This window comes from Mus pahari, chromosome 5 (assembly GCF_900095145.1).
Source record: "Mus pahari chromosome 5, PAHARI_EIJ_v1.1, whole genome shotgun sequence".
In the NCBI taxonomy this organism is placed as follows: Eukaryota; Metazoa; Chordata; class Mammalia; order Rodentia; family Muridae; genus Mus; species Mus pahari.
This window is the reverse complement of record NC_034594.1, coordinates 129,619,462-129,643,522: the sequence shown is the minus strand read 5'-3', so window position 1 is coordinate 129,643,522 and position 24,061 is coordinate 129,619,462. Positions and strand designations below refer to the sequence as shown.

At 42.9% G+C, this 24,061-nt stretch overlaps 1 protein-coding gene across 1 annotated transcript in view; it reads left to right on the top strand.

Annotated features, from left to right (window-relative positions):
- Positions 1 to 24,061, top strand: part of Fam20b (FAM20B glycosaminoglycan xylosylkinase) — a 37,470-nt gene that overhangs the window by 8,904 nt on the left and 4,505 nt on the right. Inside the window, exons 2-7 of the mRNA XM_021198803.2 lie at positions 3,077 to 3,576; positions 6,887 to 6,973; positions 10,795 to 10,904; positions 18,103 to 18,274; positions 21,458 to 21,649; positions 22,726 to 22,785. Coding sequence (XP_021054462.1) covers positions 3,200 to 3,576; positions 6,887 to 6,973; positions 10,795 to 10,904; positions 18,103 to 18,274; positions 21,458 to 21,649; positions 22,726 to 22,785 — 998 coding nt within the window. The 5' untranslated portion in view covers positions 3,077 to 3,199. The remainder of the gene's footprint in view (positions 1 to 3,076; positions 3,577 to 6,886; positions 6,974 to 10,794; positions 10,905 to 18,102; positions 18,275 to 21,457; positions 21,650 to 22,725; positions 22,786 to 24,061) is intronic.

Below are 24,061 nucleotides of genomic sequence, written 5' to 3'. Positions count from 1 at the left end.
AGCCAGGGCTATACAGAGAATCAAAAAAAAAAAAAAAAAAAAAAAAAAGAGAGAGAGAGAGAGAGAATTGTAATTTGTAATGTAAATATTTCCCGATGGTTTAGGTGATCCCTGTGAAAGGGTCATTTGACCTCCAAAGGGTCAAGACCCACAGGTTGAGGACTGCTGAGCTAGAATAAGCCTTTAATGCCTTGTTAAGGCATTTTTAGAATTCTGGATGATCAAGGAACTAGTTAGGCTCCATTGAAGCCCACAGGTCCAGAAATCTGTTCTTTCCAGGGCCAGGCAGGAGGAACTGAACATTGTAGTGAGCTTGTGACAAGAGCTGTGAAGAACAGTGCCATATCACTGGCAGGTATGTAGGCACAGCCTGTAATCCCATCACTTACCAACTAAGATGGCAGTGAATCAGCTACTAGTGAGGCCCTGTCTAAACAGTTCCTGTCCTCCTTTCAAAAAAAGAAGAAAGGGCTGGTGAGATGGCTCAGTGGGTAAGAGCACCCGACTGCTCTTCCAAAGGTCTGGAGTTCAAATCCCAGCAACTACATGGTGGCTCATAACCATCCGTAACAAGATCTGACGCCCTCTTCTGGAGTGTCTGAAGACAGGTACAGTGTACTTACATATAATAAATAAATAAATCTTTAAAAAAAGAAGAAAGACTAGTGCCACCCTGCAGTCATATACCCGTATGTGTCAAGTCATGAGTCACAAACATGAAAGCTCTCGTCCCTTTTTTTCACATCTGTTCTCATTATAATCCTTCAAAGTTGGATAGTGATAATGTAACAATTTAATTTAATTCCCCCCATATAAATTTCTGTTCTACCTGATAGATGAATTGTTTGCAGAATCATGAGTATGCTTTTCTGAGGCCTTTTCAAAAGGTAACAAGATTTCAAAACTTAACACTTACAAACTAGGTTTCCAATTTGAGTCTTTTTGTCTTGATTTTGGGACTGTTAAACTTTCCTGTTTCATTGGTAATTAGAAAGACAGATATGGCTGGGTGTCTAGCTCAGTGGGAGAGCATTTGATTGGCATTCACAAGGCTCTGGGTACCATCCCCAGTACAACAAACCAAAAGTCTCCAAGCCCATGTCTGCAGTCCCTACAAGTGGGGAGGGGGAACAGAAAGATTGCTTCAGGTTCAAGACCAGCCCAAACAAGACAAACAAAGGAGTTTTGGAAGTGCTATTTATATATAATATGAGGGAAGAGTCTCTATTCTCCATAAAATATGCATAACCATTAGATATATATACTATCAAAGTCTAATTAGTCAGACTTTAGTTCCAAAGTGCATTTTATAGAAAGGAAAAGCCCATTTAGCTGTCTCCTCTAGCCAGAGCTGCCCAGCGTTGGCTGTGACTGTTTGGGTTGGAGGTGCTAAAGATGCTGCTACCTCTCTGCCTCCTTTATCACCGCACCCTGCAATGTGTACTGGTGACACATGGAAGAAAGAACGGGATCCCTGGAGTTGATACTGAATCCACTCTCCTGACACTGCCGGGTGCATAATTACCAGGAGCTGCTTTTACTGAGTGCCATGCCAAAGCCCATAGCATCGCAATTACATTTAGTGTAATGAAACCTATTACTTTGTGTGCTAATTTAAAAATAACCAAATAAACCCAATTCCGTTTTCAGTTGCCCTCACATAGCTCTCGTTCCGGCTTAACAGTGTGGTGAGCAATGGTGATGACAGAGCAGGTGTGGGGTAACTAGGACTTGACTTGACCTCACTGTCTGCTTCCTTCATGAGAAGAACAAGGAGGTCCTCAGAATGAATGTCACAGCAGGTGGCCCTGTGACAAGGCATTGCTCAGAAGTTAGCTTTTGGGTTGTTTCCATTTGTTAAAGCCTCAGATTTAGATGGGAGTGTCTCGGCAAAGTTGTTGGCTCTGTTTTTTGTGTTGGTCTTATTTCTTAGATGAATGGTTTGAGTTGTTGAGTGAATTGTAGAACGAAGCAGCACCCTGTTATCTTCTTGTCATTTATTTTGTTCATTGCCGTACAGTACTGCCTGTAGGCATATAGCAGAGTGAGCTTGTGTGCATTTTAAAATGGCCTTGTGGAGCTGAGCAGCGTCGCCCATGTCTGTGAGCACAGCACTTGTGCCATATTAGCAGGAAGATCAGGAGTTCAGCCTTGGACTACATGAGACCTAGTCTTAAAAAAAATCCCAGTAGAATGGAAAGGCAGCCTCTCAGCATACAAACAAAACTGAATTGTGTATTTTGACACCTCTGTCTTGAGAACTGCCCGAGTGTGGTGAGTGCACACTGGAAGCAGCGTGCACAGGGGTCCATGGAGTTAGCATCCTTGCTGTTGGCCCTCCATTCACGGCATAACAGCATTAGGTTTTGTGAGCTATCTGCTCACAATCTGTTAACAGCCAGATGGCTTAGGGAAATGGTTTTCCTCTACTTAATTCATCCAGATTTGATTATCTGTACTTTAGCAGGAAAAAATCGTTAGTGGAGGTCTGATTAAGGAGAGTACATGTCCGAGTTGTACTGTTGTATGTAATCACATGCACGTAGCTATAGTCTGACTGATTGCTGGGTATTTGCATCTGAAAAGGAGTTATGCCTCTCTCCGGGACCCTTGTTGTTATTCTTGGGAATTCCTATTGCACAAGGAATAGAAGGAACTAGGAAATGACCAGACATGACAAGGGTTCACCTACAGATCTTGAACGGTAAAACTTGGAGTTAAGAACTATATTTAGAAATAAAAAAGGGAAAACAAAGAACTATATTTAGCTCAGTGTTTTGCTTTTATTTTTTCCTTCCCTTATTTTTATAATTTTTTGGAAATATATGTAGCAGCCAAATGGCTCCTAGATGAGCCCCTGTCCTAATTAAAATGAGAACGTGTTTCTTAAAATTTTCCGTGTACCCAATTCTTCCTTCCTTCCTTCTTTCCCACACTGTCTTCAGTTAATGGGCCTTCTCAGGCTCAGTATTAGCAATGAATCACTGAAAGGGTAAGTGACATTAGAGGCCTGCAAAATGTAGAGGTAGAAGGCTGGAATTCCTCATGAAATCATCCTTTATACTTTGGCCTACAGGAATTGTGGAGGCACTGCAGTGAAGAAATATGTAATCATGGAATCTCCTTGCTAATCGTCACCACCTGTCCCCCGTGATAAGCCAGCTAGGACGTGGGCTGAGGAGAAGGAAAAGAGGCCACCATGAAGCTGAAGCAGCGAGTTGTGCTGTTAGCAATACTCCTCGTCATTTTTATCTTCACCAAAGTTTTCCTGATAGACAATTTAGATACATCAGCTGCCAACCGAGAGGACCAGAGGGCTTTTCACCGAATGATGACTGGCTTGCGGGTGGAGCTGGTACCCAAGTTGGATCACACCCTGCAGTCTCCTTGGGAGATTGCAGCCCAGTGGGTGGTGCCCCGGGAAGTGTACCCTGAAGAGACACCAGAGCTGGGAGCAATCATGCATGCCATGGCCACTAAGAAAATCATTAAAGCTGACGTGGGCTATAAAGGGACACAGCTAAAAGCTTTACTGATTCTTGAAGGAGGACAGAAAGTTGTCTTCAAACCTAAGCGGTGAGTCTTCATCTTAGGTGTATGTGCTGGTTGCTGATTCAGTCAACTTGGGGTTCGTAGAAGAGCATTCTCCTTGCTGTTCTTTTCAGTACAGTGACAGAGCTAGGCTGGGACATCTCAAAAGCCTCTCTAGTTCTGAAGGTTCAGTGATTCTTTGAAAGAAATCTATGGGACCCTGTCTTGATTCCGTTAGGTCTTTTAAAAAGCCAGATACGGTGGTTCAGTCAGACCTTTCGTCTGCACTCAGGACGGTTTGGCAGGATTGTTATAAATCGGAGGGCAGCCTGGGCCCTTGTATAAGGTACAAACAACTGACCTTTTGAACACAGCCAACGTTGAGTTTTCTGGGGCTTCATTTGTTGGGTTTGTTTTGAGACAGTTTCACTATATAACCCAGGCTGGCCCCAACTTGGTAATCCTCCTGCATCATGTAGACCTGAGCTTCCATGCCTGGCTATTGATTCCTTATACACTAAATATCTTCAGTGTGGGAAGTATTAGAGGTACAGAATGAACTGAGTAGAAAATAAACAATGTGTTGATCCTCCACTGAAAGTACAACTAAAAACTGGATATCCAAAGATGAGGAGGTAGTCAGCCGACTTCAGATGGGCGCCGTCAGTGCTGAACCACTGCTCCCTTTATCTGGGGCCTTGTTGAGTTTGGGTTCTGTCTTTTGAGCAGTTTCAGGTTCGTTTAAGGAAGAATACTAGGTAAGTTCCATTAACTACCTTTCTTTCTCTCCAGTTTCCCCCAAGTTACTAATGTTGTTCAATTATCCAATTGATGAGCCAATAATGGTACGTTAATTTAAGTCCATGGTTTGATTGGGCCTAGTGGTACATACCTTTAATCCCAGCACTTGGGAGTCAGAGACAGTCAGATCTCTGAGTTTAAAGCCAGTCTTGTGATATATATAAATACACACACAAAATGTGACACTTATTCTTTTTTAGTATATTATACAAGTGATTTTTTTTCTAGAAGTAAATTGATTTTTATAGGCAACAAATAACTGCAGTGAAGAGATACCATGACCAAGGCAATGGTTATAAAATTGGGGGCTTGCTTACGATTTCGGAGGCTTAGTCCATTATCATCACGGCAGAGAGCATGACAGGCAGGCATGGTGCTGGGGAAGTACCATGCTACATCCTGATCTACAAAGCAGGGGCAGAGACCAGGTACTGGCATGGACTTTGGAAACCTCAAAGCCCACTCTCCAAGTACTCCAACCAAGCCACACCTCCTAATCCTTATCATCTTTTCAAATAGTGCTCCTCCCCGAAGACTGAGCACTTAGATACATAAGCCTGTGGAGGCCATTCTTATTCAAACCACCACACTAGCTGAAGCAGGAAGCTTCAGGTTTGGAAAGAGACATGTCTCAGAAATAATAGGGTAGAGAGCAATAAAGGAAAGATACCAGCTTCTGGCTTCCATACACACACACACACAGGCAAATACATCTATATACACACATATGTGAGCAAGACCAGGCATGGTGATGTGTGCTTGTGATCTTGGATTCTTGGGTCCCACTGGCCAACCAATAAATTCCATGTCAATGAAAAACACTTTTTAATAAATTAGATAGTGCTTAAAGAATGACACTGCAGTTGCCCTCTAGCCTCCACATGCATGTATACACATATGCACCCCCATACAAACTCACATATGTATGTACACACAATCATATACAACACAATTCCAGCCTCCTGACCCCACTGTGGTTCCTTCATCTTGATTCTTACTCCTCTGTGCTCGGGAGCCTACCCTCAAAGTCCCTAGATGCCCCTGGTCCATGCGTTTCACTCTCAGCAGCCTTTAGCTAGTGGGAAGGTCCTCCAGGCTTCAGGGGGTGATGTGCTGTACCGCATCTCATAGTTTCTCATGGCGGTGCTGAACTCCTGACATGCATTCAAGGCCTGTTCCCCAGCTGAATGGCCACTGCACCTGTGGTAGAGAAAAGAGTGCTTGTCACCGTGTCAGCTTCTGCTGCAGTGGTACTTATAAACTGGCAGTTGAAAAGCAGCCAGTATAAACCTAAGGAACCTCAGGAACTCTAACACATGGTCCAAGATGGGGCTGAGACGATGCGGATGCAGGGTGCCTTCTGATTGAACCTCTGCATCACTTTGCCGTGAGAACGTGCTGTAGAGTAGGGTTTCACTTTGTATTCTAAGAACATTGACAGTCATTACTTCTTGTGGTTCCATTTCCCGCTTGATGATCACTGTTTGAGCATCCAAAATGCTGTGTTTCATGACACTGATCATCTCTTGAGTCTCAGTCTCAATGTCACAATTTCCTTCTAAAGTCCCATAGGTCCCCTTTGGTTCAGAATGCAGGTGAGCAACTGTAGGTGAGTTAAATACTTTTTCCCTCCTAATTAACAAGTTTTAAATTGTATCTTTGAAAGAAAGGTGCCAATTTCTCTTTCTTTCTTTCTTTCTTTTTTTCTTTCTTTCTTTTTTTGTGACTTTTCGAGACAGGGTTTTTCTTTGTAGCCCTGACTGTCCTGGAACTCACTTTGTAGATCAGGCTGGCCTCGAACTCAGAAATCCTCCTGCCTCTGCCTCCCAAGTGCTGGGATCAAAGGCATGTGCCACCACGCCCGGCGCCAGTTTTTCTTTATGTAATGCCTATGGCATAAAATCATCTAAGATGCAAGAGAACTTAGAAATTATCTCAGTCCAGTCCAGGGTCTTACAGATAAGGGATCAGGGATCACTGAGATGCAGAACAGAAAGGTTTTGCTCAAGGCTATTCTTTTACTTCCAGTCCAAGATAAATTGGAAAAGAGAGAACAGGAATGGTTATTCAAACTGCTGTTTGCAGAAGCACCTTTGCCTTCCTGTTAACAAAACAGGTGCCACCAAGAGCTTCCCCAAGAAACTTAAACTTCTCCTATAAGCCTTACAACATTAATAAACATTTAAGGTCATTTATTAAGCAGCATGACTCTGGGTGGAGTACTATGCCTGAGAGACAGAGATGGTTCTTTCTTTCCAGAGACTCACCTTGTGGTTGTATTTAAACTACACTGAAAGACATTTTAGGAGTAAAGCTAACAACATCTGTGTTTTATTCAAAGATGATTGCAGAGGTAGAAGCAGTATTCTGGTTTTCATCTCAGCTTATCTCTTCATCTACCAGCTATTGGTGTTAACACCCAGTTCTCAGGGTTGACAGAAAAGGAATGTGTGGAACAGATTGGACTTGCTGACAGACGGCTTCTACCTCTTGTGCTGTCACTTCCAATGCTGATGTAATCCACGTCTGTATTTGCTTCCCTTTCCCTTTGCAGCTACAGCAGAGACTATGTGGTAGAAGGGGAGCCGTACGCTGGTTATGACAGACACAATGCAGAGGTGGCGGCCTTCCATTTGGACAGGTGTGTGATCTCATGTTTCTTTGTTCCCCTTTCTTTCAAAGAAAGACTGTGAACTTCCTCCAGAAGTAAGTGATACAGCAGTAACACGTGCATATTCCTGTTTATACCTGATGAGTTAGTACCATTGGAGTTCTGTAAGCACCTAATATTTGAGTGCTGCCTAAAAAAGAACATAGTAAAGTTTTAAAGATGTATTTATTCTTCACACACACATATTATACATATATATGAGTGTTTTGCTTACATGTATCTCTGTGCATCACAAGTGTGTCTAGTGCCCACAGAGGCCAGAAGAGAACATTAGAGTCCCTGGAACTGGGGCTACAGATGTAAGCTGCTGTGGGGATGCTGGGAACCAAACTGCAAGAGCAGCAGGTGCTCCTGACCAGAGCATCTCTCCAGCCCCAACAGGGTTAACCATTTTTAACCCCAGACTTTTACTTCCTATTATGTCACATCATTTTAGGTAGGCCTCATATTATCATAGTTGAAGGTATTAATTGGCAAATAAAATATCAGAAGTTTGAATTCTAATCTCTATATTGAATTAGCCATTAATTGGGCCTCATAGCACTGTTGCATTGTTTCTGTTGTAAGTAATACTAATTTATCCCCATTACATAAAATATATAGCATGGAATTGAGACTGGATTTTGTACAATGTATATACAGCTTCAAAAATCGGAGTAATTTTTTTTTTTAAAGAAACAACAAAAAAAATCACCCTGAAATCTCTTACATAACCGGTGGCTGGCTAGGGTGGCATACTTGTGATCTTAGTCACCATGAAATTTAATACATAACCAGTAGTTGGCTGTGATGGCACACTTATGATCTAGTCTGAAGGAGACTAAAGGCCGGGGCTGGGCATTGAAGGCTGGTTTGTGCTACTAAGTGAGATCAGAACCAGCCTATCCGTAGCAAGACTTTGTTTTGTCTCAGAACGCTGTGGGTATCGGGGCTCTCTAGGAACACTGATACTGTTCTCACAGGTACTTCTTAGCCAAACTGTGGCTCCAAGTTCCTCCTCACGGGCACTCAGTCTGCCATAGTGACAAAAAGACATGGTGGGGGGCTGGGGAGGGAGGAGACTCAGGGTAGAACATTTGACCTCTAGCAGTGAAAACAGAGCAAGAGAAAGAGAAATCAGAAAAGAAAAGGAAAACTTTTGTCTTTTTCTGACTTAGGAAGAGTTTCTCATTTTTACACACACTGTAAGTAGAATATAAACAAGATTAGGGCTACAGAGATAGCTTAATGGTTAACAGCACTTACTGCTTTTCCTAAGGACCTAGGTTTGATTCCCAGCACCCGTACAACCATCTGCAAACCCAGTTTTAGGGAATCCAACAGACATTCAGGCTGTTTACATACATATATACAAGCAGGTAAAACATTCATACACATTAAATAAACGCTTTTCTAAAAAAAAAGAAAGAAAGAAAGAAAGAAAGAAAGAAAGAAAGAAAGAAAGAAAGAAAGAAAAGCTGTTACATAGAGAAACTCTGTCTCAAAAAAAAAAAAAAAAAGCAGGCACAAGCTCCCACAGGTGGAGCTGGGCATGTGGTGCATACCTGTAGTCCTTGTGCTTAAGACAGCTGAGGAGGAAGGAATGGGAGCTTGTGGCTAGTCTAGGCTACTGTCTAAACTGACTAAACTGGATAAGTAAGTATGGAGGTGGCTTAGGAGACTCACAGCGATTATTAGAGGTGCTAATGAGCACTGCACAGGTTCTTGTCACTAGAAATGTGTAAACATCCCTTGAAACCACGACTATTTTCACCTTCTGGAATGACAGAACATTTTTTTTTTCCCCTTTGAGATAGGGTTTCTCTGTATAGCCCTGGCTGTCCTGGAACTCTGTAGACCAGGCTGGCCTCAAACTCAGAAATCTGCCTGCCTCTGCCTCCCAAGTGCTGGGATTAAAGGCGTGTGCCACCACACCCGGCTCGACAGAACTTTCTTTTTAAAGATAATGTTTTATTGTCAGGAATATATTCAATTTATATCTTGCTTAAAGCATTGTTAATTTTGTTCTTTCTGTTATGAACTATGTTGTTTTGTATCAGAAATCTTGCTGTTCATAGCAAAGTTTATAGATACACACATATCTTACTAGCATTTTGTAGTAGAGAAAACTTGATAACAATATTCTAGATAGGGAAAGAGTTTAGTGAGTTTATAATACTATGGATGTTTGCAGCCTTTTAAAGGAACTACAGGCAGAGCTTCATAAAGCCAGCTCCTCATATAGATGCATGTTAGAATCAGACTGTCCCCAGCCCTGTCTGTCTACTGTCTTCCCTTCAGACGCTCTACTTTCTGTTTGTTGAACACCAGCAGATCATGAGCCTTCTCCCTCACTTCTGGATCAGTATACCCAGCATAGAAAATCTCAGCAGTCTAATGTATATAAGCCATATGTAATTAGTTAATTTTCCTCCCAATTATTGGCAAAATATAGTTTTCCATAGCATGACTTTAGTAAACTATTCTCTGTATAGATATGGTTACTATAAAGCCAGGTGTGGTGGTTTATGCCTGTAATTCCAGCAGCACTTGAGAGGCTGAGGCAAGAGAATTGCCATGATTTCATAGGTAAACTGCACTGCAGAGTGAGATCCCATTTAGAAAGAAAGAAGATGCCATTGTGGCAGTGGTGGCGCACGCCTTTAATCCCAGCAATCAGGAGGCAAAGGGGGCTGGATCTCTGTGAGTTAAAGGCCAGCCTGGTCTACAGAGATACTGGACAGCCAGGGCTACACAGAGAAACCTTGTCTAGAAAAGCCAAAGGGAAAAAAAAAGATGATAAAAAAGATGATAAGCCAAATGTGTGTGTATATTTATATATACCTGTGTGTTTTTACAAATGTGAGAGAAAATGCTCATGCCAAAATGTCAGTTGCTAGACTTGAGAATTAAGGATGACCTTAGTTTATTCATCATTAGTTTTAAAGTTCTGCCCCTCTAAATTTTCTTCAGGGAATGTATATTTTTGGCCAGAAAATGTCATTCTAAAAGAAAGTAATAGGTGTGGTGGTGTACAACTTTAATCCCTGGCCTATGGGAGGCAAAGGTTCTCTGAGTCTGAGGCCACATGGTCTACTTATCGGTTCTAGGCCAGCCAAGTTAGTAAGCCAGCACAGGAAGACTCTGCCTTTAAAAAAATTATATATATTTTACCCCTAGTGCTTACTGTTAGACCTTCAAATGTGCCTCTCTTTAAATTGTCATGTAGGTGTGTTGTTTTGGTCAGTTTGCCTACTTTATCAAAGCTTTTAATCCATCTGAGTTTAAGCACGGTGTTTTGGTTTTTTTTGTTTTTGTTTTTTTTTTTAAGATATTTATTATATGTAAGTACATTGTAGCTGTCTTCAGACACTCCAGAAGAGGGCGCCAGATCTCCTTATGGATGGTTGTGAGCTACCATGTGGTAGCCATCATTTGAACACAGGACCTGCGGAAGAGTAGTCGGGTGCTCTTACCTGCTGAGCCATCTCACCAGCCCGTTTTCTAATTCTTTATCAGCACTTATTTCTAGTTTTGAATATGAAAAATTTCTAGCAGAGGGTGCTGTGTGTACCTGTGTTCCCCTTCCCTAGGCTTAACAGATTCTTACATATTGCTTGGCTTGCCCACTCCTGTGTTGTTGAACTGTTGAATAGTGTACATCTGGACATCATGATTTTATGTACCTCTGAGAACCAAGATTTATTCACCTACCTACCTCTTAATATCTTTAACAGGATTAATCATGGTTTTTGAGTCTTAAAATACATCCCCAAAGATTTCTCTCTTCTCTCTTCAACCTTCAAAACTAGGATCCTGGGTTTCCGCCGAGCTCCCTTGGTGGTGGGCAGATATGTTAATCTGCGAACAGAAGTTAAGCCTGTTGCCACGGAGCAGCTGCTGAGCACCTTCCTAACTGTAGGTAAGAGAGTTTGGAGGGGATTTAACTAGGGCCATGGGCATTAAGGTAAATACGTGGGGCATCATTGAGCAAGTCAGTTGCATCTCTTTCATACCTAAAGAACTCAAGGAAATGTAAAAGTAATTGGCATCCTGGTTTCATGATAAGTGTGGAAATTAGGTCTAATGGTGGAAAATGAGAAGTTCACTCTAATATATACTTCTTGAAGTAAGAAGTCATTTACCACTAGCAAATGCAGTAACTTTATTTCTGTTTGATCTTCTAGCTAAGCCTCAAATCCAGGATTTGGCCTAAATCGATTACTGTCTGCATATCATTGTCCTGGATATTTTTAATACACATACTATTTTGGGAACTATCTTCTGAGAAGTGAAGAAACCCAGGGGCTAAGGATGTGGCTTAGTCAATAAAGTGGAGCTGAGTTTGAATCCCCATACCCATGTAAAAAACAGATAGGGAAGCAGGCACCTGCATTTCCAACGCTGAGGAATTAAAGATGGTCAAATTCTTGGAGATGACTATTTCACCCAGAGGAATTGGTGTTAATACTTCAGGCTCAGTGAGAGACCCTGTCTCAAAAAGTAAGGTGGGAAGCAATTGAGGAAGGCACTCAGTATCAACTTCTTATCTCCACATGTGTGCCCTCATCACATCAAAATAAACAAATAAATAATAAAGAACTGGGGAAGCCCAAACTCCTTTCAGTCATTAGACCATAAGACGACTGTTCTATTGTAGAATTGTTTTGGGGTCACTGCTCTGCCTTCAAGGGTTAGTTGGTAACTCAAGACACCCTGGCCTTGGCTCCCATTATCCTCCTGTGTGCAGGGATCTACTCAGTCTTGGTCTTGTAGGCATGATGAAACAGAAGAATTTAGAGGTGCTGTGTTCTCGACTTTGCCTCCCGTGGTGACTTTTTCAGTGCTTTATTTCATGGCATAAGTGAGAAACAGACAATGAAAAATGAACTTCAATTTGCTTCTGACTTGAATGAATAGATTCATAGTTAAAAATGAGGGAAAGCAATACCTGTCTCAAAAATATATATACAGGGGCTGGTGAGATGGCTCAGTGGGTAAGAGCACCCGACTGCTCTTCCAAAGGTCCAGAGTTCAAAATCCCAGCAACTATAACCATCCGTAACAAGATCTGACGCCCTCTTCTGGAGTGTCTGTAGACAGCTATAGTGTACTTACATATAATAAATAAATAAATCTTTAAATATATATATATATATATAAAATGGTAATACAATATGGAAAACTCTGATTTCTTTTAGTGACATGGAAATAGGAAATTTTACTATTAATGGCTCCTGTTGTCATAATTGGTCAAAACACTAAATTTCAGATAAAGGTTTAGTATAAATAGTAATTTTGTTCCTATCCAGTTCACCCCTCCCATCCCTGAGTTAACAATGATCTAGGCTGATGACAGAAGATGAACAGACTAGAGATGCAGGAAGAGTGTGTGGTCAGGTAGAGGGTGCCTGTGGGTTTAGCCAATGAGAGGAAGTAGTCAGGACAGGGTCGCTGAAGGGATCAATATTCTTCGTGGACATTGGGAGCTGTTGAGGGAGTCTGATCATGACTTGATTTGACTTGATCAGATTTGAATTTAGAAAGCTAATTGTGACTCTGAAGAGGGAATGATGATGGGAGACTCAGAAGATAACAGCCCTCGCAGGCTGGTGAAGTAATTTCAAGAGACAGAGCTAAGATAAGGATGAGGATAGAGAACACCAAGAGAGATTCCGAAACTGACATAAGCTGTGCAGTCAACATCTTGGCTAGAAGGATAATAAGCAGAAAGGAAAACTTAAGAATGACTCCAAATTTCTAGATTGTATAGCCAAGTGAGTACAGAAGCAGTTAACTGAGGGGTGTTTGGGAAAGACTTGAAGTGGTACAGAAAGATAATATATCTGATTTTGGATAATTTGCTTCAGTATCATCTATGAATTTGTGTTAGCGAGTTCTTTGTTCCACCCTTATCCCTTCCAATTTTGCACTTAGTAGAAAAGAAAGAAAGGTAGAGAGGAAAGGGGGTATAGACCTTTTTAGACTACTACTTGCTGATTAGGGATGTTGTGTTTCTTGGGGCCAATCCAATCCTCGTCATCAGGGTATCTCCCAGCTTCTAGTCTCTTTGCTCGCAAACAGTTGACAAACCTCAAAATAGCAGCAGCTAGGAGCAGCAGCATTCCTCTTGGAGTGCTGTGCCCCCACATCCCCCAGGGCTTGGCATTTATTCCCTCTCCAGGGTCTCCAGAATTAAACTATCCATAGCTGGCATAGACATGTCCCTGCTGGAGCACGAGACAAATCATAATCACCTGTTATGAAGCAACCTCTTATGCCACACCTGGGATTAAAACAAAAACGTATTCACAGAACAGAACTGGGTTGTTAAAGAAACCAAAACTCTTACCACAAGTTTGTGTGAACTAGTCAGTAACTAAAGGAGAAAAGTCTAGATGGAGGCTTAGGTTTGATAGTTCACTCAAGGGGAGTAAAGAAAACTCCGGAGATCAGATAAACCATTTCCAGAGTTGAGTATGTCCATGAAGTGGTCAGACACTTAAGAAAAGCACGTTTTCCGTATTGTTAATAGTAAACAGATGCTGGTGGTTGATCTCTGAGAGTGTTGGACACACACTAAGCATTGGCATAGCCTTGTTTCCTTCTCACCATCTAACTGGAGGAATGAGCATACTTGGAGTATCATGCTGTCTCCTGACCAGATAACTTACACCTTAGGGGCTGGGAATATTGAGCAGTGGTAGAGCAATTGCTGACTATGCATGAGTCTCTGGGTTAAATCTCCAGCCCAGCTCTCCCCCATTTGTATTTTAACTCCAGAAATTTGAGTGAACCACAAACTCTTAGCTAATACATTATACTTCTTTATCTAAGTAAGATTCTTATGTACCAAACCCAAGTATTTGGGTTCTACCCCATAAGCTGTATAATTGCTTTATTTTATGTGTTTTAATCTTTGAATCAGTAATTCGTCAATTTGTTAACATGCTTCAGTTATCAAAAGGACTACAGTAACACATTCCAGATCCTCTATTAGTAATTTATTTCTTTTTGTATACATACATGTTTATATTTAACTCTACCATTCTACGTTCTGTTACACTATACATACTTCTGCATCTTATTCTTTCTACTTAGCCAAGCAATAACCTCTCTTAATAATTGATTTCCTTTTTGTGTGAATATAAATATATATATTTATGTTTAGTTCTACCATTTCATGCAATCTACAGCATAGATTCATATTTCTTAAACTCATTCTTTTTACTTAATTATTATAAAAACATTTGCATATTATATTTAAGAACTAAAGAAGTTCTTTATGTTGTTTGGCTAATATATTATTCATAGTTCTCTAAAGGAATAGAACTGATAGAATGAAAAAAATATAGAGATGACTTACTAGACAAGCTTACAGGCTATGGTCTGAGGAGTGCAACAGTGGCTTCTCTCTCACAGTGGAAATGCCAGAGAACCCAGCAGTTGTTCAGTCCATAATGCTGGATGTCTCAGTAGTCCCTGCCTGGCACTGGAGTTTTCGAGAAGTCCTGACAGCCACTGGTCCTCCGTCTGCATTGGAATTCCTAAGAAGTTAGTTTCAATACCAGTGAAGGATCAACAAGGTAGATGAACTGCCATCAAGAGTTAAGCCCAAGAAGGCAAAACAGAAGTTGTCTTCTGCGTCCTTTTATGTGGGCTGCCTCCATAGGGTGTGGTCCAGATAAAGGGTGGTCTTCCTGCTTCAAGTATCTGATCAAGAAAACCCTTGGAGGGTGTGCCTCGCACCTTGGGTTTCAGTTGATTCTAGAGTTACTCAAATTGAAGACCAAGATTAGCCATCACAACTAGTTTTACAAAGTGTTGTATATTATGGGTCTATAATAAATTCATATATAGCCAGTCCCTTATTGGACTTACGTATTACTCCAGTATTTTGTATTTACAACCATTGTTGCCCAGAATTACTTTGTACACATGCCACTTCCCACATGAGCAGAAACTGCCAAAAGTTGAAGTGCTAGTAGGTCATGGGCATTTTGTATTTTAGTGGATGTGGTCGCATTACCCGCCATAGACACTTAACTAATTTACCTTACCTATGGGTGCCCCTCTTCCAATATCATTAATAAAATGCATCCTGAAGCTTTTGTTTGTTTGTTTCATATGTAGCTTCTGTTCATTTGCTGATGAGCCATTTGTATTTTGTTAACTGACTTTTGTACATGCATGGGTTCTTTGAGGAGGCTAGAGGGCAGCGTGGGAACTGTTTGTCGGGCATGTCTTGCTTGTTGTGCTGTCTTGAGACAGAGTCTTTCCTTGACTGGGTGGGCTGCCTAACAAGCCCCAGAGATCTGCCTGTCTCCACCTGCTTGTACTTCCAAGGTCCAGCACAGTATGTACTGCTCAGAACCTAATCAGCTACAGCACACCCACAGACATAAAGCTGCTGCCCACCCCCTCTCTCTTTCTTTCTTTTCTTCTTTTTGTTGTTGCTGTTGTTGTGTTGTTTTGTTTTGTTGGTGAGATAGGGTATTTCTGTGTAGCCCTGGCTGCTCTGGAACTGGAACTGTAGACCAGGCTGGCCTCCAACTTAATAGATCCACGTGTCTGACTCCCAAGTGCTAGGTTTAAAGGTGTGTGCCACCACTGCACAGCAACCCTAAGATTTTTAAAAAATAATTTCGACCAGTTGAAAGTAACACATACAGAATGCTTATGATTACAAAAATTAAAAAAATTAAATTAAACCTGATTACATTAGAAATAGTAACATTTTAGAGTGAACACAGATTAGACTATTTTAAAGGTCACAGGAGAAAGGAAAGAATTGTGAAAATGATCTAAGAGGAGAGAGGGAGCAGTTTGTTTGTTGTTTTTTGTTTTTGTTTTATCTTGAGATGGGGCCTCTCTATATAGCCCTGACTGTCTTGGTATTCACTATGTAGACCAAGCTGGTTTTGAACTCACAGAAGATCCTCTGTTTACCCCAAGTGCTGGGACCGAAAGTGTGCACTACCAGGGCTGGAGAGATGGCTCAGAGGTTAAGAGCACTGACTGCTCTCCCAGAGGTCTTGAGTTCAGTTCCCAGCAACCACGTGGTACTTGAATACCATCTATGACGGGATCTGATGCCCTTTTCTGGCATGCAGGTGTATATGCAGACAGAGTGCTTACACACTTAAACAAGGGGAGATGCTCTGCCTTGCTGAGAGGAGACTTACTATCAAATATAAAAGACCTCAACCTCTCAGGCATGGGCACGATGTGCACTGTTAGTGGTGGTTTTTATAGACAAGTACTCTACAACTATATTAATATCTAATTACTTCCATGCTCCTACCATACCGCACCGAGGCTGGAGATTGACTCTAGAGCCTCATGCATGCTAAGCAAAAGCTCTACCACTGGGCATCACGTCCCAGGCAGAACTCTATAAACACTCCATTCCTTATCAAACTTTAATCCCCAGTTTTAGCACATTGATCGTTTGTGTTTGAGTCAACTATTATAATAATTGTGAAATAGTAGTTTATAGCTCTGCCATTGCTTTATAGACTTCTTGGTAGGCATTCTGTTTAGAGGAGAACTGTCATCACGCCCATTTCTTTATTCATAGCATGATGAACACATGACTTAAGTGTCTGCAATTTCTTACTATTATTTTTCATGTTGCTACTCTAACTCCACAGATATGACCAGTGAGAACTGGGAAAGCAGCTCCGGTCCTTTTGGTCTCATTGTGCTCTGAGCACTTCCTTACTGCTGGCAGTATCACCAGGGCCAAGGCTCACCAGGACCTTTCCTGACTCTGCCCTGGTGGCAGCTCTTGTCCCAGGAGCCCTCTTTTTTCTTTCTAATGTAGTATTAAAATGGTCTTTAGAAAATGATACGTGAAGCTATACCTTGTTGTATTAGCTTCTATTCCAGCTATTTGGAAGGTTGAAGCAGGAGGATTCTAAGTTCAAAGCCAGCCTTAAAAAGTAAACAGAGGGGCTGGTGAGATGGCTCAGTGGGTAAGAGCACCCGACTGCTCTTCCAAAGGTCCTGAGTTCAAATCCCAGCAACCACATGGTGGCTCAAAAAACCATCTGTAACAAGACCCAACGCCCTCTTCTGGAGTGTCTGAAGACAGCTATGTGTGTCTAATTACATATAATAAATAAATAAAGCTTTTTAAAAATTAAAAAAAAAAAAAAAGTAAACAGAGCCGGGCTGTGGTGGTGCACGCCTTTAATCCCAGCACTTGGGAGGCAGAGGCAGGCGGATTTCTGAGTTCGAGGCCAGCCTGGTCTACAAAGTGAGTTCCAGGACAGCCAGGGCTATGCAGAGAAACGCTGTCTCAAAACAAAACAAAACAAAACAAAACAAACAAACAAAAGTAAACAGAGGTCTTGACATATAGCACCGTGGAGTATTTCCTCGCATGTATGAACCCTATTACCACGGGAAGAAAGAGGGGGAAGGACGAGAACTGATGTTTGAGTAAGTCCTGAATCTCATTGTTTCTAGGTTCTCTTGAAGGGCAGGGTAGGAAATACATGTGTGTATAGACAGGTACATGAACAAATACACACACACACACACACACACACACATATACACACACACATCTGTCTTTATCTCTGGGTGTGTACTGAAACCAGAATCTCTGATTCTAATTCATGGCGGGATTTTCTTCTGACCGTCTTACTTTCTGTGTTAACCTCCTTTGCTATCAGTGAGAAAACTAGTCCATTTCCCTCAGTCTGTTCACTTGCTGCTCCTGTCCCCCCAGTGGGACCAGCCTATGAATGTCTGCACTCTCGCCTCTGGGTACTTTGACCAAACCCTCGGCTCTGGTAGAGACCAGGAAGACATTGCTTTCCTTTATTGTGAGTTGAGAGCAGGACTGTGACAATAGCTGACCTCTGGGAGGGAGGCTGGGTCAAAGGGACACAGGAAGATTTGCTTTCTAGTAGATGGCTTTCCACTCATTGGGGATTTTTTTTTTTTTTTTACACTTTGTTTTTATCACCTACATAGGAAAATACATGTGTGAAATGGACTAACATCAGGATTCTAATTTTCATGGTGCCTTTTTATTTAGCTGTTAAATCTTGTTTGAGGGAGAATTTGGATTCTTAATTTTCTTTCTTAATTTCATTTCTACCCTGCAGGGAACAATACTTGTTTCTATGGGAAGTGCTACTACTGCCGCGAAACAGAGCCAGCATGTGCCGATGGTGACATGATGGAGGGGTCTGTCACTCTTTGGCTTCCAGATGTGTGGCCTCTGCAGAAACATCGGCATCCCTGGGGCAGGACCTACCGAGAAGGCAAACTGGCCAGGTAAATGCTCCTGTGAGCCATGATTTAAGTCTTTCCAGTCTTCCCTGTACCAGGCCAGCCACCTGTCCAAGAGTTAAAAGACTTGTGGATCAGGGGCAGACCTGCTGGGCAGGGCCCTGTTTTCAGCAGTGCTGGTTTATTAGCCATCTTTTATCACTAAAGAGAGAAGAGATTAAGCTGGGGCAGCGGTGGTGCATGCCTTTAACCCCAGCACTCAGGTGATAGAAGCAGGCGAGTTGCAGAGTGAGTTCCAGGACAGCTACAGAAACACAGAAACCCTGTCTTGAAAAACCAAAAAAAGTGGGGAGAGATAAATTTTGGCTACATTACTTTGGGCTTCTAGTGGCACAGAACATCACTGCAGAAGCCTGTGATGGCAGGGCCTACCTATCTTGTTGCTGCCAGAAAGCAAAGGTAGAAAGAAAGCACCAGAGAGAAGCTAGCTAGGCAGGCACTCCCGGGAATATCCCCTTTATTCTCTTCCAGGCACATTCCCAGTGACTAAACTTCTGTCATACCCTAAAGGTCTAATAGCTACTGAAAGACCACAGGCTGAACAAGGGCCTTTAGTGGGCATTTAAAATATAAACTGTAGGGGTCTGGGGAGATAGCTCAGGGGTCTAGAGCCCCTGCTGATCTTGCAAAGGACCTGAATTTGATTTCCAGCTCTCATATTTGGAGCTCACAACTACTTGTAACTTCAGCTTCAGGAAGCCAACAGCCTTTTCGGGCCTCTACCAGCAACTGTATGCATGTAGTACACTAACACAGACACACACACACATATACAGATATGCAGGCATGCACAACACACGTACAAATAAAAATAAATACTTTTTGTTGCTTTTTAAATATAAGCTATAGCATTTGCTGCTAATCTCTACAGGTTCATGTCTAACTAATGCATTCAGTTCCCCTCTAAGAGTTCCCAAGTCTTAACTGTACCAATATTGCCGAGAGGCCTGCATCTAAAGTCTCATAGACATAAGGCAAACTTAAGCTGTGAACCCTACAAAAATTAAAAAGATGGGACTGGAGAGATGGCTCAGAGGTTAAGAGTACCGACTGCTCTTCCGAAGGTCCTGAGTTTATTTATTATATGTAAGTACACTGTAGCTGTCTTCAGACACTCCAGAAGAGGGCGTCAGATCTCGTTACGGATGGTTATGAGCCACCATGTGGTTGCTGGGATTTGAACTCCGGACCTTTGGAAGAGCAGTCGGGTACTGCTCTTCCCTACTGAGCCATCTCACCAGCCCCCAAATAAATATTTTTTTTTAAAAAATTAAAACGACAAACAAACAAAACAAAACAAAAACAAAAAACAAAAACTGAAGTTATATGCTTGTAAGATACGATGGCACTGGAGAAACACTCTCATTCCAAAGAATAGAAAAGGCCAGGTTTGGACAAAAGCAAGAACAGACATTAACTCCTCCAGCTCAGGCCCGTGAGATAGACACTGGGTAAAGGTGCCTGCCACACAAACCACAGCCACAGGACTTCAGTCGCCAGAGCCTATATAAGGAGGAGAGAGAGAACCAGCTCTACAGACTTGTCCTTGACATCCACACATGTGCCAAGCCACTCACACACTCCCTAGATATGTACATGTACACGGAATAATAATAAGTTATTAAAAATAATCTAGGGGGCTGGAATGGTAGCTCGGTGGTTAAGAGCACTGATTGCTCTCCCAGAGTTCCTGGATTCAGTTCCCAGCACCCACACAGCTGCTCACAACTTCAGTTCCAGGGAATCTGACATCCTCACACAGACATACATGCAGGCAAAACACCAATGCACATAAAATAAAATAAATTATTTTTTTAAAAAATCTAGCTCCATGTCCAGAGTTAAGGGCTCACATTGGTGCAGTGTAGGCTCCTGAAAGCTCAGCCAGCCTGGGACGCCCACAGAGCTGCTGTCTCGAGATAGTTTTGCTCGTTGCCCATGTCTTTCCTCAGTGGGTGAGTACTCCACATTCCCAGTGTCTCGGGCTTGTGGGATGTCCAGTGTAGCTTCAGCTTTACTCTCACAGCACTGTGTATCATGTTCCTGTCTGTACTGGCAGGACCCCTGTCTGTACCGGCAGGACCCCTGTCTGTACCGGCAGGACCCCTGTCTGTACCGGCAGGACCCCTGTCTGTACTGGCAGGACCCCTGTCTGTACCACAGGACCCCTGTGGAATCTCAGTGGCAGTGGCTCCACAGCTTATGTTACTATGCCTGCTTCATTTGCATCACGTGCGTGATGCCCAGGTCTGGCACTATCTGGAGCTTCTCCAGGCCATCTTGGACCACAGTGGCTTCTTGAGTGTGTTGAAGGTTGGACACAGAAGTTTAGCTTGGGGTGGGCTGGATCTTGCAGGTTCCTGAGATGCCTGAAGGTATCTTTCCTACCATCCTAGTGTAAAGCTCTCGGCGCTAGGCTCTTCCACAGCGCTACCCCTCTCGGCTTGAACCTCGCATGTGTTCCTTTCCCGGTTCTACCACAAGTTTTTCAGATCTTTTTGCTCTGCATTTTGCATCCACTTCTCACAGTAAATATGACAAAAAGCAGTCAGTACTCCCCATACTGCTGCCTTAAATTACCTCTACCATAAAAGCCAGTCCACAAAGTCTCGGGATGTGTACAAAACATAAACAGAGTGTATGTAACATGATTAGTTTCTTGTCTGTTTCCCAGTTGAGGTCCGGTTCCCATCCCAGACCTATCAGCATAGCTTTTACTCTCTAGCCTGCTAGCCTCTGAGGCCCCTTCTAAATTCCTTAGCTTGCTTCTCTAAACTCTTCTCATTTTGCAAACCAAACCCAAAGGCCCTTGAACCTCACTTCAGGGATTGTCACACAGTGTTTGATACCAACTTTCTGCATAGCTTTGTCTTTAACAAAATACCTAATACTTTAAATGAAGAGAGAGTCTGTGGCTCAGAGTTTCTAAAGTTTCAGCCCAGCTTGGTCTGTTCGGCTGCTTTGGGGTTTATGGTAAGACAAAATCAAGGCAACACATATATGCTGTGGAGGAGAACAGACAGCGAGGAAAGGCCAAGGCACCCATATCCATCAACGGTTGCTCCCACCAGCTCATCTTCCTGCCACAAGGCCCAAACTCTTGATATGTGGCCCTTGCTCAGGTGTGGTTGGCACTCAGTGACCCTTAACAATGCTCCTTGCCTGCAGATGGGAATATGATGAGAGCTACTGTGATGCTGTGAAGAAAACGTCCCCCTATGACTCAGGCCCACGTCTCCTGGACATCATTGACACTGCTGTCTTTGATTACTTGATTGGCAATGCTGACCGCCATCACTACGAGAGCTTTCAAGATGATGAAGGCGCAAGCATGCTTATTCTTCTTGATAATGCCAAAAGGTACCGAGCAGCAGGGCTGGCTTTTGTCAGTGTCTGTGTAAAGAGGGGCATTCTCTAGGGCACTGTACCAGTCACCTTTCAGACACAAATACTGACATAACCAACCCATAGCAGTGAAGTGCTCATTTCAGCTTGTTTTCAGAAGCGTGTTGGCTTTATTGCTCTTGGGCCTGTGTTGAAGCAGAATCGTCATGGCTGGGAACACACTGAGAGCAGAGCTACTGGTCCCGTGGCATCTGGGAAGGAGGCCAGGTCCCAAAATCTCCATCAGGAGTGCACACCAATGAACGAACTTCTTTCTGCTGGCCCCCTCCTCCTGAAGGCTTCTTCACCTCTCAGTAGAGCTTCAGGCTGGCCTCTAGTGCCTTAGCAGATGAGCCTGGGACTGGGGTGGGAAGACCTGGGATCAAACTCTCCTGGACGTAACCTCCCAAGCCTCACCTCTTACAGCCTTGCGTTGGAGATTAAAGAGCAACAAGGTCTGTGAGCAGCCCTAGTCAGGCTGCTGCTTTCACTGCTCTGACCCTGGGGCTTAGTGATTCCTCAGTCACTGAGGAGACAGAAACCAGATTCCCAGAGTGACCATTCCTTCCCTAACAGAATACCATTTCTATATCATCCTGGCCTCTGAAAGCCCCAGGCAGTTTTTTAGTTTGAAGCCGGCAGGCTTGCTTGCTGGAATAAGGTTTTAGTGATTCTGGAAGTAATAGCCACCTGCCCCTCGGGAACTCCAGCAGGAAGAGCCTGGGTTTCTTTCAGGACCTCTAGAAAGCTTTGCAGGGTTAGGATTTGTGCCTTCCCCTTTGGACTGAGGCCTCATGGTGTGGCCCCACAGTTAGGCTCCAGCATCTTGCAGCATCTTGGCAGGAAAGGGTCCTTGTTACATGAGTTTCAGGCTGTTAATGATCCTATGTCTCATTAGTCATGCCTAGCTTATTTTTAATTTAAATGATTTGAGCTGTTGGAGCATGAAATTATCTAGGCTCACAGTTGGTTTTTATAGACTGTGCTCTTGCTTTGTTGCTGAGAAGGGAACACGCACTTGTACCTAATTCCTGTCGTAATTTAATTTTCAGCTTTGGGAACCCCTCGCTGGATGAGAGAAGCATTCTTGCCCCTCTCTATCAGTGTTGCATGTAAGTTACGGACAGCGTGTGTCTGCCTGCATTTCCTCCTTCAGGTTCAGTATCCGTGCAACAGTTTTCTTGACCTAAAAATTGCATTTCCTGCTTCTGCAGCCCAGAGCCCCTGTGAACCCTGACAGGGATGAGGGAAACACAGATGCAGGCCACCCAAAACTCAGAATTCATTTTGAATTTTGCATCAGAAAGTTTGTAGTATCTATAATAATGTGCGTTTGTTTCGCTTATTATCTCTACCACCTACTAAAAACAGTCTAGCTGGGCTTTAACAAACCCAGCACCTAGGAAACAAAAGCAGATAGATCTCTGTGAGTTTGAGGCCACCCTGGTCTACATAGTGAGTTCTGGGACTGCCAGGACTACATAGTGAGACATCTCAAAAAAAAAAAAAAAAAGAATGATTTTCTGTTAATCTGTATTCTCCCTTGCTACATTGGGTTTACCTTGTGGTTTCAAGTTGAATGTTTTAGCTTGAAATTATCTAAACCAAAAATACCTTTCTCTAAGCATTTAATACCTGATTTAAATATATTAGAGAATAAAGGAATTGAGAATAAATCAAGAAAATGAACCAAAACCCGGCCCTAGGACCTCCTGCTTCAGGCCTCTACTCCTGGGCTGATTTTGAAGTTCACACATCAACAATCAGCAAAACTTATGACATTTGGCTGCAGAAAGCAGGTCTGGGAACATTCTAGTGCCAGTTAGCCCAGAACCAGGACACCCGTGACTGTGCCTCCTCTCCCTCCTTCCCCGCCCTCCACCCCAGTTTCTTTGTTTGTTTGTTTGTTTTCCAGTGCTGGGACTAACTTGAGGGCCTTGTGTTTCCTAGGCAAGTGCTTTATTGCTGAGCCATACTCTAGCCACTTCCCCCCACACACACACTTCTGTCGCGCGCGTGTGTGTGTGTGTGTGTGTGTGTGTGTGTGTGTGTGTGTGTGTGTGCAGATGAGCATGTGTAGCTCGAGGACATTCTGGGCTGTCATCCTCAGGAGCTGCCACCTCTCTTCCCTTTTTAAGACCGTGTCTTTCATTGCCCTGGAACTCACTAGGTGGACTAGGCTGGCTAGCCATTATGTCCCAGGGAGATTCCCCTGTCTCTCCCTCCATGACTCTGGGATTACAAGTATATACCACTATGCCCAAATTCTTCTTTCTTTTTTTTTTTTTTTTTTTGGTTTTTCGAGATATTTTTCACTAGCTCAGCAAGCAAAAAAAAAACTTCAGTTTTTGAGACAGGTTTTCTCTGGGTAGTCCTGGCTGTCCTGGA